At 34.5% G+C, this 17,216-nt stretch overlaps 1 protein-coding gene across 6 annotated transcripts in view; it reads left to right on the top strand.

Moving 5' to 3' along the window:
* The window catches only part of RABGAP1L (RAB GTPase activating protein 1 like), a 682,268-nt gene that overhangs the window by 441,075 nt on the left and 223,977 nt on the right, over window positions 1–17,216 (top strand). For all 6 annotated transcript variants that reach the window (XM_027086258.1, XM_027086259.1, XM_027086257.1 and 3 more), the window contains 2 exons: window positions 6,223–6,348; window positions 8,501–8,644. In XM_027086258.1, coding sequence (XP_026942059.1) covers window positions 6,223–6,348; window positions 8,501–8,644 — 270 coding nt within the window. The remainder of the gene's footprint in view (window positions 1–6,222; window positions 6,349–8,500; window positions 8,645–17,216) is intronic.

Below are 17,216 nucleotides of genomic sequence, written 5' to 3'. Positions count from 1 at the left end.
AAAGATATTTCAAGTAAGTGATAACCAAAAGAAAGTAGAGGTAGCTATATGCTTATATCAGACAAAATAGACTTTAAGGTAAAAATGTTCAAAACAGAAGAAGAAAGTTGTATAATGATAAAGGAGTCAAACCATCAAGAAGATATAACAAATTATAAAATTTGTATGCACTCACCTGTATGTTCAGAGCACCTAAATATATAAAGCAAATAGAAACCTAACTAAAAGAAGAAATAAATAGCAATACAGTAATATTTGGGTACTTCAGTACCCCACTCTCAACAATGGATAGATATCCAGGCAGAGAATCAATACAGAAACAGCAGATTTTAGCAGTACTGTAGACCAAATAGACCTAACATATACACAGAACAGTCCATCCACCAGCAGCAACACATTCTTCTCAAGCACGTGGTTTCTAGGATAGGTCACGTGTTAGGTCACAGAAAAAGTCTCAACAAATTTGAGATAGAAGTTATATAAAGTATCTTTTACAACCACAGTGTTATGAAACTAGAAGCTAATAACAGGACGAAAGCTGGAAAATTCACAAACGTGTGCAAATTAAAAACACACTCCTGAACATACAATGGATGAAAAAAGAGAAATTAAAAAATATATATCTTGGGCTCCCCTGGTGGCGCAGTGGTTGCGAGTCCGCCTGCCGTTGCAGGGGACATGGGTTCGTGCCTCGGTCTGGGAAGATCCCACATGCCACAGAGCAGCTGGGCCTGTGAGCCATGGCCGCTGAGCCTGCGCGACCGGAGCCTGTGCTCCGCAACGGGAGAGGCCACAACAGTGAGAGGCCCACGTATCGCAGGAAAAAAAAAAAATCTTGAGACAAGTGAAAATAGAAACACAACATATCAAAACTTATAGGAGGCAGCAAAAGGAGTTCTAAGAGGGAATCTTATAGTGACAAATGCATACATCAGGAAAAGAGAAATATCTCAAATGAACAACCTAACTTTACACCTCAAGGAACTGGAAAAAGTAGTACAGACTAAGACCAAAGTTAGTAGAAGGAAGGAAATAATAAAGACTATAAGACAAATAAATAAAGTAGAGAATAGAAAAACAATGGGAAAGATTGACAAAACTAAGAGTTGATTCTTTGAAAAGATAAGCAAAATTATATACTTTTAGCTAGATTAACTAAAAAAAAAGAGGGTGCAAATAAATAAAATTATTTAAAAAGAGGAGACATTACAACTGATACCTCAGAAATACAAAGGAGCGTAAGAGACTACTGTGAAAAATTATACACCAACAAATTGGATAACCTAGAAAAAATGAATAAATTTCTAGAAACACACAAGACTCAAGAAATAGAAAATCTGAATAGACCAGTAACAAGTAAGGAGATTAAATCAAGAATCAAAACTCCCCCAACAAATAAAAGCCTGGGACAAGATGGTTTCACTGGTGCATACTACCAAACATTAAAACCAAACATTTTAAGAAGCATTAGTACCAATCTTTCTCAAACTCTTCCAGAAAAATTGAAAAGGAGGGAAAACTCCCAAACTCATTTTACAAGGCAAGCTTTACCCTGATACCAAAACCAGAGAAGGATACTACAAGAAAAGAAAACTGTAAGCCAACATCCCTGATGACATTCAAAAGTTCTCAACAAAATACTGGCAAACTAAATTGAACAACACATTAAAAGGATCATATTCCATGATCAAATGGGATTCATCCCTGAGATGCAAGGATGGTTCAACATATGCAAGTCATAAAAGTTATGTATCACATTAATAAAATCACATATAATCATCTCAATAGATGCAGAAAAGCATTTGACAAAATTCAACATCCATGCGTGAGAAAAGCTGTCAACATACTGGGTATAGATGACACGTACCTCAACATAATAAAGGCCATATATGACAAGCCAGCAGCTAACATACTCAATGGTGAAAGGTTGAAAACTTTTTTTCTGGACATACAGATGGCCATCAGGTACATGAAAAAGTGCTCAATATCACCAATCATTAGTGAAGTGCAAAGTAAAACCACAACAAAATATCATCTTACACCTGTTAGAATAGCTATCATCAAAAAGACAAGAATTAACAAGTGTTGGGAGGATATGGAGAATAGGGATCCCTTGTGCACTGTTGGTGGGAATGTGAATTGGTGCAGCTACTGTGGAAAACAGTATGGAGGTTCCTCAAAGAGTCAAAAATAGAACTACCATTTGATCCAGCAATTCCACTTCTGAGTATTTATTCAAAGGAAACAAAGACACTAACTCAAAGAGATGTCTTCACCCCACATTCGTTGCAGCATTAGTTGCAATAGTGACACATGGAAACAATCTAAGTGTCTATTGAGTGATGGATGGATAAAGAAAATGTGGTATATACATAGAGGGGAATACTGTTTAGCCATAAAAAAGGAAATTCTGTTATTTGTGACAACATGGATGAACCTTGAGGGCTTTATGCTAAGTGAAGTAAGTCAGTCAGAGAAAGACGTGTATGATCTCACTTATATGTGGAAATTAAAAACGTTTGTTGATGGTTGGGACTTCCCTGGTGGTCCAATGGTTGACTGCATGCTTCCACTGCAGGGGGCATGGGTTCGCTCACTGGTAGGGGAACTAAGATCCCACAGGCCCTGTGGCGTGGCCACAAGATTTAAAAAAACAAAAAAAGACAAAGAGGAGGTTGATGGTCGCCAGGTGTGGGAAATGTGGGAAATGGGTGAGTGTGGTGAAAGAGTACAAACTTCCAGTTATTAGATTAATAAGTTCAGGGGATGTAATGTACAGCATAGTAACTGTAGTTGACAATACTGTATTGTATATTTGAAAATTGCTTACCACAAAAAAGACAAAAATTCTCACCATAAAAAACAAAAATCGTAACTATGTGAGGTGATATATGTATATATAAATAAGTAAAATCATCACTTTGTACACCTTAAACTTACACAATGTTGTATGTCAATTATAGCTCAATAAAGCTGGGAAAAATTAAATGATATAAACCTACAATTACATATATTAAAAACAGAAAGTGGTAAATACTAATTATTTTGCCACATTTAACTGTTATTTATACTTTTTAGTCTGTTTATGTCTGTTTTATCTGATGGAAGTAGCATATAATGGTGTGTTGCTGAGCATTGCTTCTCAACTCCAGTTTATTTATTTTCTATATTTGATGAGTTATGGTAATGGCCAACTACTGCTAACGTTACAGCTAGGTCCCTATTACCCAACTTATTATTATAATTATTAGTATTTATTTGCATTAACAAAGCTATAATTTATTGTTGTAAGTTTTTCTGCCATCATTGAAGTCATTAGTAGCCACCAGTGATTATTGTTTATAATTTCCAAAGTATGTTTTTATCATATATCTTATGTTTTACAATATCATCAATCTAGGCTCAGCCTTCACTCCCTGTTATTGACACTTCACTGAGGTGTATTTCAAAAACATGCATTGTCTTATCCTTCAAAGCAAAACACCATTATAAGTCTATGTGTGAACTTCCTTTTTTCTCTGCAGTGTAAATGTCAATCGGTATTTGTTGTCTAGCTATATTTTATACATGTTTAGATATTCTCATTTTTAAAATCTTTGACATTTTTGCTAATTTTGTGTGCTCACCCTGCTTGCTGCTAGTAATAATGAATACATTAATTGAAGAAAGAGAAATACCAAGGGAAGCTTAATTAGACATGCTAAATAGATCCCATTTCATCTTTAAACCAGAAAGAGAAGGTTGAATTTCCACTTTCCAAAGGATTATAACTATTTCCCATTACTTTCTCACTCATTTTGTTAGCAACCATTTTTCTGTTTTCACAGGGATTCATTTTTAGTCACTTTCATGTTGAGGTAGTATCTGAGATCCCATAAGAGCTTATTATATCTGACCTTAGTCTTCACAGATAGTCAGTACTGATTCTACTCAGCTGAACTGGTATTTTGTAGGTTTAGTCTACTGTTTTCATGTAACACATGAACTAACTAAAAATCAAAACCTTGGCTATATTGCTGAAGCTAGACCTGAAGGATACTAACTCCAAGGCTGCCCCCCACCCAAAATATAGATATACTTTTAAAAATAGGCTGGGATTGTCAGTTTTATTTTTAGGGATCAAGTTCAAACTTTCAAATGCTTTTGGTTTTAAAGAACATTTATTAAATATATTGTTTGTATATGTGTGAGAGACAGACAGTTGAATGGGGAAGGTGGTGGAGGGAGAGGGGAAGGGGACCAAGAGATAGAGACAGAGATGGGTGCCGGGAGAGAGGGAGAGAGAATGAGTGTGACTGAATGAATATGAATAAATTTAAGCTCCATATCTAAAAGCAAAGCAGAAATTTATGTCTATTTGTCATTTTCTTAAATAGTTTATCCTGATAAAGCTCGTATCCGGCCATCCCTCTATTTGCACTGTAACTGTAGTGACATCTAACACCTCTTCCACACTCCCATCCTCCCCTACTCCACGACTTCTGTGTCTGTACCAGACTCAAGTAGAGTTGCCTATTCCCTTGTCCTTTGGGAAGGCACTCTACTTTTACCTCTGTATCCAGGGCCTAGAACAAACGGTACATGCATCTTACATGTTCAGTGACTGCATGTATGAATGCTGAAGGGTGTTTAAACTTTTGTTTTAACGGTCTCACCACATTCAAGGAAATAAAGGTTAATCCCTTTTATACCTTGTATATTCAACTAATCATCACTTACTTAGGAAGAGGGAAAAGTTGAGTGAACTAGTTTCTCTAGGGCTGGTTACAGTTATCTTACGGGCAGCATTTTTGTATAGCCATTTTAGTAGAGATCAGGGAGAAGACAAAGAGGCTTATAACTTGGTAGTAAGAGAAGTATTGTAGACTGTTCATGTGCACATTAGTGACACTTGAAGCTTCAATGACAGAATTGCTAAAGGGGTAAAAAATACAGTGTGCTTACGTTCTAAATAACTGCATAAAAACTGAAAAATGTCTGCTGACTTGAACAGCTGGGGTCAAAGCCAAGGCCCCCAACTCATAGGTAAAAAAGAAATAAGCAAATATTTAGAGAAGCAAAATGACAACAGCTAACTGTACTTATTTAACTTGAGGAGATTTTATTTAACTAATTTACATATTTCACCGTTTATAGTAGAAAACAGAAGTGGTCAGTTTGTATAGGAACTTAAATAAACAGTTACATTTCTAAGTGGGTAAACAGAACTCTACTTGATTCAATTATTCAGGCAGGAAGTTGGTCTAACAAATGTGTCAAATACCGAAATCAGCCAAGGTCAGACTTTCAAAGAAGTGACATTTAAAGTAAATGTTTACATAATAGTTACATCCTAGGACCTTGAGTAAGGACAACTTTTTCTGTTTGCTTGGTACAAATTCTAAAATATTGAATATGTCCCTCTCTAAATTCTTTCAGCTTATTGATACCATAATTTAGAGATCGGTTCTTTTGATTTCAGATTTTATTCTCTGTTCAGATAAAAATATCTGGGAAGGTATATCAGATTTTATTTGTCATTTAAATCTTAATGAGAGAAGCTCATAAGCTTCTGAAACAGCTGAAGACCTTTTTATAGACAGAAAAATAGCAACATCAAGATTCTGGGAGGACAGTATCATACTATCTATCAAAATTAAAAATGCATTTTATCCTTTGACTCAGCAATCCCTCTTTTGGGAAATTATTAAGGGAGAAAAGCAAGGTGCATAGCAATGTATTTAGAATGCTATCTTTTATATAGGAAAGGGAAAAAGTAAAATAAGAATTGTAATTCTTTTATTTGCATAAAGAAACACTGGCAGGTTATATGAGAAATTATTGAGTAGTTATGAGATTATGCAAAAGAGGTTGGGGGGACAGATACAGGGATTAGTGGATATAGGGATAGAGAGGAGTGAGACTTTTTTTAACCTTTATATACTTTTAAATTGTTTTGAATTTTTACATCATCTTACTGTATTACCTATTTTTAAGATGGCTTAAGAGTAAATGACAAGGTGATTAAAATTAGCAAAAGAGGGAAATTCATCTCAAGTAGGGAAGCTTGAAACTTGGAACACAGATTTTACCTGTGTCACTGCAGAAAGCTGGCTCTGGAGAATTTCATTCACTAGTGGCCTTCAACCACTAATACAGGGGACTAATAACATGAAGGAATGTTTCTGACATTCTGGTCAAATGCCACTCAGTCATGTTCTGTATGTATATGTTTTCCTGTAGATGCCAGAGGAACAAGCATTCTGTGTTTTGGTGAAAATCATGTATGACTATGGTTTACGAGACCTCTACAAAAACAACTTTGAAGATCTTCACTGCAAGTTCTATCAGTTGGAGAGACTAATGCAGGTAAATAAACATTAGGAACTTTTATCACTCAGGGATTTGTTGACTTATAGGGAAAGTCCAATAAAATTGAAAAATAATGGTTTATGAAAATCTAATGGAAAGTTACAGAAAAGGTAAATGGATTTGGTTTCTGACCAATATCTACAGTGGTCTTAATATCATAAAATATTTATTTAACTACTTGACCATTTATAAAAATAGTCTTCCATTTAAAATATTCAACTTAATACACTTTGAAGTGCGAATATGGTGAATTAAGTCAGTAAAGAGATTTCCCAGTATTATTTGTAAATAAATGAAGATATTTACATAATAAAAGCTGAAATACATAAGATTTTTCTCAATGTTAATTAGCACCAGTACCATATTTAGGTCCACATGTAGAGAACACTTTAAAGAGACAGAAAGATATTGATGAAATTAAAAACCACCTAAAATATTGTAGTGTAGGGACATACTTTAAATTTTTTCCTCTGTAATTTCCAGATCTCAAACAATGTTAACTATTTCATAATGTATATGTGTAAAGTATATGTATGAGAAACAGGTATTCTTTTATATATCTGTCATAAAAAAGATTGTGAGCAAGGACAAAATTATTGTCTAGTGCTGTTAAAGGAATTACTGAGTAGCTTTGAAATTCCACCTGAGGTTGTAAATCTTAAATTTGTAATGGGTCTGTGCAACATGTTTATATGGCTTTCTCTATAAGAGGTATTGGGAATCCAAGAGAAATGTGAAGAAAATACATGACTGAATTGATTCCATATTGGGGAAAAGTAAGGTGGTTGGGGAGGAAGGTTACTGGGATGTGGCAGTAGAGGATACTGGTAGGAGCTTATTGACATGACTTGTCAGGAGATCAATAGGTGTCTAAGGGGGAAGTGAAGCCAGTGGGAGACAAAGACTAGAACAGGGAAGTGGAAGGCAGAGAGTTTGCAGTGAGGTTAAGGACAGCTGTATTAGGAGAAGGGAATATAGGAGGGTAGAAGACCTGAAATGTGAAGAAGAAATAAAGGGGGAGGAGGATGTCAAAAGAACTGTAAGCACAATGACAAATGGGCATTGAGGGGGAAAAAGACTGTAGAAGAATCTGGTAACTATGGACAGTACAAGCAATGGGCTCTTTTTTAGAGATTTAATTCTTCCAAGTAAATATTTGGGATTCTTCACATTTTTTATCTTTCATTTACCTTTCATTTTTAAAAGTTCATATTTTTTCAAAGGTCAGTATTCTTAAGAGCTTTGAGAGTCAAATAAAAGTATCTGATAAATGAATAGCATGTTCATGGTACTATGAAGAAACCCAAATACATTTTCTGTTAGCACTTTTGTCTGTTAACTGAATGACCACTTCAGTACCCCATTAAAAGTACCTGATGGGTACATTGGGGTGTTTTTCAAAGAGCACCTTGTACAAAAATTTTATTTCTGTGGTCTGTTTATGAAAACAAAACTAAAGTGGGCTTTTATGTATCTTTGCCTTTGTCTTTCAGTTATGGGAATAGCTATGCTAATGATTTATACTTTGCCTTTCATGCTTTTGAAAAGCATTTATTTGTATAAATCGGGGAAAAAGCTTTTTTCCTCTTTTTCCCAGTATTTTTCCCAGGAGACATCCAATTTTATACATTATATACTTGTACAATTTCTGTACTTTGTAATTTTTAATATGTTGAAGATAGACTGTTAAAAGTACGGTTATGTTTTGGGCTTCAGTACCATAATGTACTGAAGTAATATCATAGAACCCAGATGATGTTTATATTAAATGGTCTTCAAAGAAAAGATACATTTCTTTTTTGGCTAGTTAGGAGTTCAACCCTGAATGGAGTGCTGTGACTTGACCGTGGAGTCCTGATACTCACTAGACCACAGGTGTTCTGTCAGAGCAAGCATTTCCCAAGAAACAGGAACAGTCAAGTGAGCAAGAGTTGATCTTTGTTATTTGTTCATAACACGTCTTTCTTGTTCTCTGTCATATGCCCAGTTCTCATCTCCTATCATCACTTCTATGTAGTTATATAAAAGTCAACAAATGCTGTAGTAAATTGAGAGTGATCGTAGCAAGCTTGTCATAAGTCGCAGTTGTGGCAGGAAATGAGGCGTCTTCAGTGTTCCTCCCCCCACAATTTTCCACTTTGACTTTCAGGAGCAGTTACCGGACCTGCACGGCCATTTTTCTGATCTGAACCTGGAAGCTCATATGTATGCATCCCAGTGGTTTCTCACTCTTTTTACTGCCAAGTTCCCACTCTGCATGGTCTTCCACATCATTGACTTACTGCTTTGTGAGGTAGAGTGACTCCCATCTCTCATATTTAAGTCAAAATAGAAAATAGTTTCTACTTAACATGATTAACAATTTTCTTCATTTTCTTTTTACCTTAAAAAAGAACATTAAGCCATAAATACTGACCAAAAAGTTCTATTTGAATTTTTAGTAAAGACTACTTTAATTGTAATTTTATTATTTGTGAGAAGTGAAAATGTTAGGCATATATAATTTCTACAAATTAAAATGAGATAATTAAATTTGTATCATTAGATTCACAATAAGCCTATATCTGTGTAATTATGCATTACTAATACCAAGGACCTTTAAAGTTAAATAAGTGAAATTAGAATCAGGTGTGTTTTTAATGGTAATGTAATTATACTCCAAGAGTGAATATAAATGAAAATTTTATGGTAATTAAGTTCTCAATTCATATCTCTTCCTGTGTGTTGTTTGAGACTCCTACCAGACAATTGAGAAGTGATAAACTAAAGCTTCTATATCATATAATTATATGTTTAGACAGTAGAATATTTCAAAAATTAGTTTGCAGAATTCCTTAGGTATCTATATTTGTTTCCTTTATTGTTTTTAGTTCCTTAGATGGCTGTATTTATTTACTTTACTCTTTTAAAGATGTAAGTAATATTACACACACATACATCGTTTACTGCCCATCAAAATGTTTGTCTTCGCGGTGATGAAAATGTTGCTGGATAAGAAAAACTTTTTTATTAGGAATATAAATGTATATAAAAATATAACTGTCTTAATGTAAAAAGCTGGAGTAATCAAAAGTGTTAACTTAATATAATTTAGACAGTTTTATATTACAATATTTTTTAACACAAAGTTTCTTCTTTCTTAGAAGAAAAGTCTAACCATTTTAATCACCTAGAAATTTCTAGGAACTAGAAACTTCATTATAGGAAGTTTCTAGTTTCTAGAAATTTCATTATAAAAATAAGGTTAAAAAAGATAAAAACGTATAAGCTATATAAAGCATAACTGTTACTTTTCAGCCTACTTACTGCAGTAACCATCTGATATGCAAGCACAGCTGGGTTTTGCTCTTCAAAGGTTCTAGCTAGCAGAAGCACAACATATGAAGGGTGCAGAGCATTTTGTAAACATGTAAGATTTTAAAACATTTGTAATATATTTTGATAAAGAAGAGTTGAGTGACTCGCTGAGAGACACAGAATATGTTCCTGAATTCTGAATATTATAACAGCCAGAGTACCTGACTGATGACACATTAATTCTATTTGTCTTACAAATTAGTTCCTAAAATGCCTATTTAAATTAAACCTAAAGGAAGAATGCAAAATTAGGAGCTAAAACCTTATTCAAAGTCAAAATGGTGTGATCACAGTATGCACAAAGCAAACTGGACATTTGTACTAAAAACTCTACTTTGCCTGATTATCCAAATGGGTGTGGTGAACAGTTCTGACTCCTCTAATTTAGTTTAATATTCTTTGAAAGTAAAACCAAATTCATTGAGTTCTGTAATCTTAAAACAAGGTGATACTAAAAGTTAGTTTTGATAAATATTTATAGGTCTTACTTATTGCACACTGATCTGAGTTCAGTATTTCATGGTATTTATAAAAATAGGAAAAAGTGGGGGCATGACATTTTAACAGTTTTATCTTTATATATAGTAAGAGATTGCAAATGCTTACTATCATTGCTTCATGTTTTTTGCTGATATTATCTAACTTCAGAGTAGATTGGTTCGGTGGTGTTCATTATAGAAAAGAGAATGAAATGAATATGCTTAATCATACCAGTTAAATTGGATTTCTTGGTCACTTTTGGTAAAGTAGTAACACTGGAATAGTGACTTTGTAAAGTTTTCTCTACCTGAATAGTGCCATACCTGACACTGGAGCACTGTCCACGGGTCTTCTGGAACCCAGATTCATAATTCCTCAGGAAATTTCGTCTTGAAGATATTTGAATTTCTAATATCAGTTGCTAAAAAAAATTAGCAACATTTATGGTAAGGAAAAGAAAAGTAAATTTATAAGCCTTCTCATCAGTTGTCAGCTGCGATTCATAATCACAGTGTTTGAAAGCTCTTAATGCTCATTAAAATTAATAAGAGCATCATAGATGTTACTTTTTATTCCCTTAAACCTGTACGCTGCAGCTTTTTAAGGAAGTTGCATAGCTTTCCAAAATGGAGTAGGTTGTAATCACAGCATCATGGTAACCAAGGAAATAAATGATAACATCCCTTAACAAAGTAAATAGCCTTTCAAAATAAAGTTTATTGGGAACAGTATTGTAGTGTGCTTCAGGATATTTGTTCTTTCCACTAAGTCATCTTTGTCAGAGGATTAATTTGCAAAGGAAACTTTTAGATAAACTTTTATTTCCTGCTTGTCTGTGTTTTCTCTTTGCCCCTTTCCTCCTTGTGGTTAATAAAATATTTATATCAAGGCTATTCTTTCATGTGTGATAAAATATTCCAAAAGAAGAAATGGAAACATAGTCTTAAATAGAATCATCCATAGGTATTTGTTTTCGTCCTATTCTCTCTTTTTAAAGAAAACAATTTAAATCTTGATGGTCATGAATTAATATTGAGTTACAAATGGAAGGCTTGGAAATTCTTAGATGGAAAAAGTGTTGATTTTTCAAAGTTCATTATTCTGACAAAAAAAATGTATTGGTCTGCAGAATATTTTGCTCAAAGATCCTATTGCAAAATGAGAAAGTCATTGAGCTTGAAATTTTACTCTTAGAAAGTATATCCTCATTTCATGTTTTCCTAAGTTAAAGGTTTTTAAGGATTTCTTCATTCATTCTGAGGTTAAGAATATGAAGTTAATGAAGTAGCAGAAAAGGGAAGAATTTTAGTAGACTTTGACAATGCAGTTGGAATCAAGAACTAGTTATCGGTAGTTTTATTTAAAATATTTACTTAAAGCTAAATATGCGGTGACTAGGGTTAATTCTTTTGTTTGGTGAAGATGGATTGCAACAGGATTTGAAACTAGAGTTGAAAATACATTTTCTTGTATTGAGATGAATGGAACTCTGTAAATTGACATTTAGCCCAAAATTGAAATGAAAAAAAAATCTTTTTAAAGAACAAAGCCTCCTATGTTTATTATCTGTCTCTGTTTATATGGAGGGATAAGAAGAAGGCTAAAAGTATTAATTACAGTGTAAATGCTATGCTGTTAATCCCCCAAGAATAAAACATTGGTTTCTAAAGAACCTTTTATTTAAATATAACAGAATAAAAGAAAATGTGCAAAAATTAGTGTAAAACATGCTGATTTTTAACAAACCGAACATACTAATGTAGCAAGTACCCAGATAAAAGAAAAAGAACATTACCTGCATTTCATAAGCCCTCCTCCCCTCAGTCACTACTCCTCTGAAGAGTGATCACTATCCTGACTTTTAACACCTAGATTAGTGTTAATTGGTTTTGAACTTTATGTAAATGGCATCATACAATATGAACTCTTTTTCATCTAGCTTCTTCATTCATCATTATGTTTGTGAGACTCATCCATATAGTGCATCTAGGCATGGTTTATTTCAATTTTGTGAATATGCTACAATTTATTTGTTCTTCCATTCTATTGTTGATGGGCGTTTGGGTCGTTTCCCGATTAGGGCTATTATGAATAGTGTTGCTATGAGCATTCTTAAACTTGTCTTTTGGTAAACATATGTACGCATTTCTTTATTTTTTTAAATTTTTTTAATTTTTTATTTTTGCGGTATGCGGGCCTCTCACTGTTGTGGCCTCTCCCGTTGTGGAGCACAGGCTCCGGACGCGCAGGCTCAGCGGCTATGGCTCACAGGCCCAGCCGTTCCGCGGCATGTGGGATCTTCCCGGACCGGGGCACGACCCCGCGCCCCCTGCATCGGCAGGCGGACTCTCAACCACTGCGCCACCAGGGAAGCCCGTGTACCCATTTCAGTGGGTACACGTCTAGGAGTGAAATTTCTGGGTTAGGGCATATGTAAGCTAAGGTTTTGTAGATGCTACCAAACAGCTTTCCAAAGTATTTTGAGCATCGCCTTTTGTGTTGTTTTTATTCAGTAAAAGTCTTCCTTGTGATCAGGGGCAGATTTTTTGTTTTCTATTTTTTTTTTTGTAGATGGCAGGTCCTAGATCAGATTAGTGTTCATGAACATGGAGCAAAATGAATCTCATTTGGTGATTGAAGTCATTCACTTAATCTCTGAAGTTGCGTACAGATGGGAACTAAGAGCTGGATCTAAGACCCAAATCACTTTTGTGCTTATATGAGGGCAGTTACCCTGATGTGGAAAATTCAGCAATGTATTCAGTTATAGAAGAAGCAACATAGAGACAGCTTAACATTGGCGTTGAGGTATTTGGCTTTTTAGTTAACCCTTCCTGTATCACTTTCTTCACATTACTTTACCAATATATGTCTTAGTTTTCTTCTCTGTAAAATGAAGCTAACAATACCTAGCTCCTGGGTTTATTTTAAGGATTAAATGCAATTATGGATATAAAGTGTCTAGCACTCTGTCTGCTACGTAATAAATATTTACTTAATAATATTACCTTCCATTCTGCTCCATCCACCTGTATAGTCCTTTTAGTTGCTTCTCAATTTATTCAATTAACAACCAACTTTAGGGATTCTTAAGAGAGGGTTAACTAGCTGTTGGTTCGTTATTACCTTTCTAACCACCTTTGTTTTCCCCCCAGTTGAGGCGCCTCTTTGCTAAAACCAAAAATTTAGCCATTGACCTTAATAGAAGTTTTATTCTATTTCTTATTGACTATAGTGATTCAAGTAGTCCTCCAAAAGTGTTTTTTCTTCCACCTTCTTTCAAAAGACATAAGGAAAACAGTGTTTCTTTTAGTCTTGACAAGATAACTGACAGCTGTTTAAAGTTGACTCTTCCCAGATAGTTCAGGTTTTAGAGTATCAAATATATTCAGCTTTATATAGTAACTTGGTATTTCATGAAATTTAAGGAAATCATTGACCCTTCAAATTGGAGTATATTTCCTGCCTCTCCTTTCTTCTTAGGGTGATGAGAAAAGAAATGACAGTACGGGATATCTGATTGAATACCACCAAGTATAATCCCCCTTTCAAAGCAGTTTTCTAAAGCTGTTATCTGAAGAATAGATTCATTGTATAATATCTTTACTCTTTGCCCCCATTTTCCTCCCTCAAATAGTGATACATTGAATTTTTAATTGAGATATAGTTGACATATAACATTGTGTAAGGTTGTATCACAGTGTATCACAACATGTTAGTTTGATACATTTATGTATTGCACTATGATTACTACAGTAGCATTAACACCTTTATCAAGTAATACATTGAATTTAAAGCACATCACAATGGGCTGATATAAGGAAGATTAAGAACATAAACATAAAATTTTCTGAAAACTTTAAGAATAGGAATTGGTCACAAGAGAGGAAAAAAATGCTTTGACTAACCAATAAATACTGTAGAGGCTATTTTAATGTTTTACTTATCAGTAGAAATCCTCAGGACTAGAAAAAACTCTAAAATCTCGTTTCTGGCTGCTAATATCTTTCCTACCTACTAGGGTCTTTATGGTTCTCACATCAGTTGTCTTAACAGCTCTTTCTTGTGTTTTTGTTAATTTTGACATTACAGAAAGAGGCAGAAACCTCAAGTTAAAAAATGGCAGAATGACTATCTGTGCTTCCTGTGACTTTGAGAGGAATATTCATTTATTCAACAAATGTTTATTGAACTCCTACTAATGCTTGGCACCATTCAAGTTCAGGGATACAACAGTAAATAAAAAAACAGATAAAACTCTTGCCCTCATTAAGTTTTTATCCTTGTGGAAAAGGCAGACAATAAACAAATGACTAAGTAGAATATACAGTATATCAGAGGTGTTAAATGCTATGGAGAAAGATAAAGGAAAGAAGAGAAATATGGCAGATCTTAACAGGGTCTTTTGACCATGGTAGAGAATTTAGGTTTTACTGGACTGAGATGGGAAACTACTGGAGAGGTTGAGTATAGGAATGACATGCTCTGATATATGTTTTATCCTGAACTCAAGTTACATTGTTGAAAAAAGATGTGGGGAGAATTTGAAGGGAGAAGTGGGAGACCAGTTAGAGACAATTGAGGTAATCTGTGGTGTTTGGACCAAGCAGTGGCAGTGGAGGTAGTGAAAAGTGGTTGAACTCTGGACAGATTTCAAAGGTAGAGAAAACAGGATGTGCTGATGGAGAATCTGGGGTAAGTTTTATTGATTACATGTTTTCATTTAAGGTAGTAGTGAGAGGGAAGGATGGCTGGTTGTGTAGCTTCCATGCTTCAGGGAGCATCTTGGAGACAGATGATGCCGTGGAGTGAATGGGGAATGTTACTGTTGCATGCTTTATTCTGGAAGTGCTTGGATTACAAATTCTCTGCAGTGTTTTTCCAGAAGCAGGTTTTGGTGCCCCTGGGAACATTTAAGGTCAATTTTTAAATAAGAAATATAGAGGGTGGAATAATTATGAAAGATGATCAATGGGGGAATAAGCATGTTAAACCTAGTACTTTAAAATACAGCTGCATATTTACTGCTAAAAATAGAAGTGGTATTTTGCTTCAATAAAATCAGACTCACATTACTGTGAAGACTCACAAAGACTTTATATACCTTGAACCTGTTCAGTAACCCATAGTATTTAGTTGTTGAGTGTTTAGTTCTCATAATCAGAGCAAAGATCACTGACTTAAAGTTGTGGGGTGACAGATTTTTTTCCAATAAAAATCTTTCAGTTCATCATAAATTGGAATAACTAAAGTTACTTTATAGTATTTTTGGTGGCAGAAACACTCATAACAGTTAAACTGTATATACATGGATTGAATAAAATAACTAAACATAGTCTATTATTTTTATGATTAAATATTTAAAATATACCCACAGACATAGAAAACAAACTTATGGTTACCAAAGGGGAAAGGTGGCGAGGGGAGGGATAAATTAGGATTTTGTGATTAACATGCACATACTACTATATATAAAATAGATAACCAACAAGGACCTACTGTATAACACAGGGAAGTCTACTCACTATCCTGTATTAACCTGTATAGGAAAAGAAGCTGAAAAAGAGTAGATATATGTTTATGCATAACTGAATCACTTTGCTGTACACTTAAAACTAACACAACATTGTGAATCAACTATACTCCAATATAAAATAAAAATTTAAAAAAGAATAATAAAAAAATTAAACATACCAAAAAGTCATAAAGACATACAGTGAACTCCTGTGTCTACCTCTCTGGTTAAGACATAAAACAATACCAACAATGTTAGCTTTGTACATTATTATCTCTTCCTGATCACACCTCCCGCCTTTTGCCTTCCTCAGAGGAACCATTCAGTGTTTATCATTCCCATGTATGTCTATATGTATGCTATGTATATATGTATCTCTGAGCAATTTCCAATTGAACATATTTGGAAAATATTACTGTACTCACTGGTTTATCAAGTCCACTTCCAAAATATTTTTTGAAAGCAAAATGTGTCTTCTCCTCAGTATCATGTCCTATTCAGTAACCTCCTAACTCATCTTACCACTTGACCTTCTTTTATCCCATTATTCTCCACAGCATCCAGAGAAATTTTCATAAAACCCAGATCAGGTCATGTAACCCCTCTGCTGAAAATGCTTCAGTGATTTCCCACTAAATAAAACTTGAATTGTTTCCCTTGGTCTGTAATCTTACTCTTCCTTCCTCCACAGTGGTGTCCCTGGGTCAGTCTTCCCCTTACTCACTGTATATCCAACCCTGGCCTTTTAGCTTCCGAAACACTTACGATCTTTTCAGGTTGAAAATGTCTGTGTAGCCTTTCCCTTCTGCCTACAGTGTGTTCTTCATTCTACCTGGCTTACTCCTTCAGGTCTAAGTTTAAATGTTTCTTCCTCTAAGAAGTTTTCCCTGATCACCCATTCTTCAGTAGTGCATCCTTTTACCTTCTCTGATAGCACCCTGTAGTTGGTGGTTATTTATTTATTTACTGTGTATTACTTTTCAAATACCTATTTCTTCTACTAGATGATACATTTCTGAAAAGAGAAGCCATGTCTGTTTCGTATCCTACTGTATACCTAGTCAACTTGTAGACACACAGGAAATATCTGTTGAAGGAAAGTAGGAGTGAAGAATTAATGGACAAAATGATTTTTATTGTCCTCATGTAGATGTTTTTATGAAATCCTATGGGCTGAAAAATAACTGTGCCCTTGATTCTTAAGAGAAAAAAAATAAGTTAATATATTTAGGAATTCCTTCTCTTTTAGTTAAGAAATTTTAAGAAACAGAAATCCAGACATAGTAGCCCAAGTACAGTGGGGGTTTATTATAAATATAGAGGGAACCCAGGAAAAGATGAGCAAGTAGACCTCAGGAAGGACAGGTGTCACAGAAACTTCAGGCACTCATCTGTATTGGTCTCTCTCTGTTTATGAATTGGATGTTCTCCCTTCTTTCATGACCTACATCTTTGTAGCTTTGTTTGTACAGGGCCTAAAATATCTCAGAAACGTCTGCCATTACCTTTCAGC

The sequence above is a fragment of the Aethalodelphis obliquidens genome, unplaced genomic scaffold (genome assembly GCF_003676395.1).
Source record: "Aethalodelphis obliquidens isolate GAN/ISIS:26980383/991018 unplaced genomic scaffold, ASM367639v1 scaffold55, whole genome shotgun sequence".
Lineage (NCBI taxonomy): Eukaryota > Metazoa > Chordata > Mammalia > Artiodactyla > Delphinidae > Aethalodelphis > Aethalodelphis obliquidens.
This window is presented reverse-complemented; position numbering and strand designations above follow the sequence as displayed.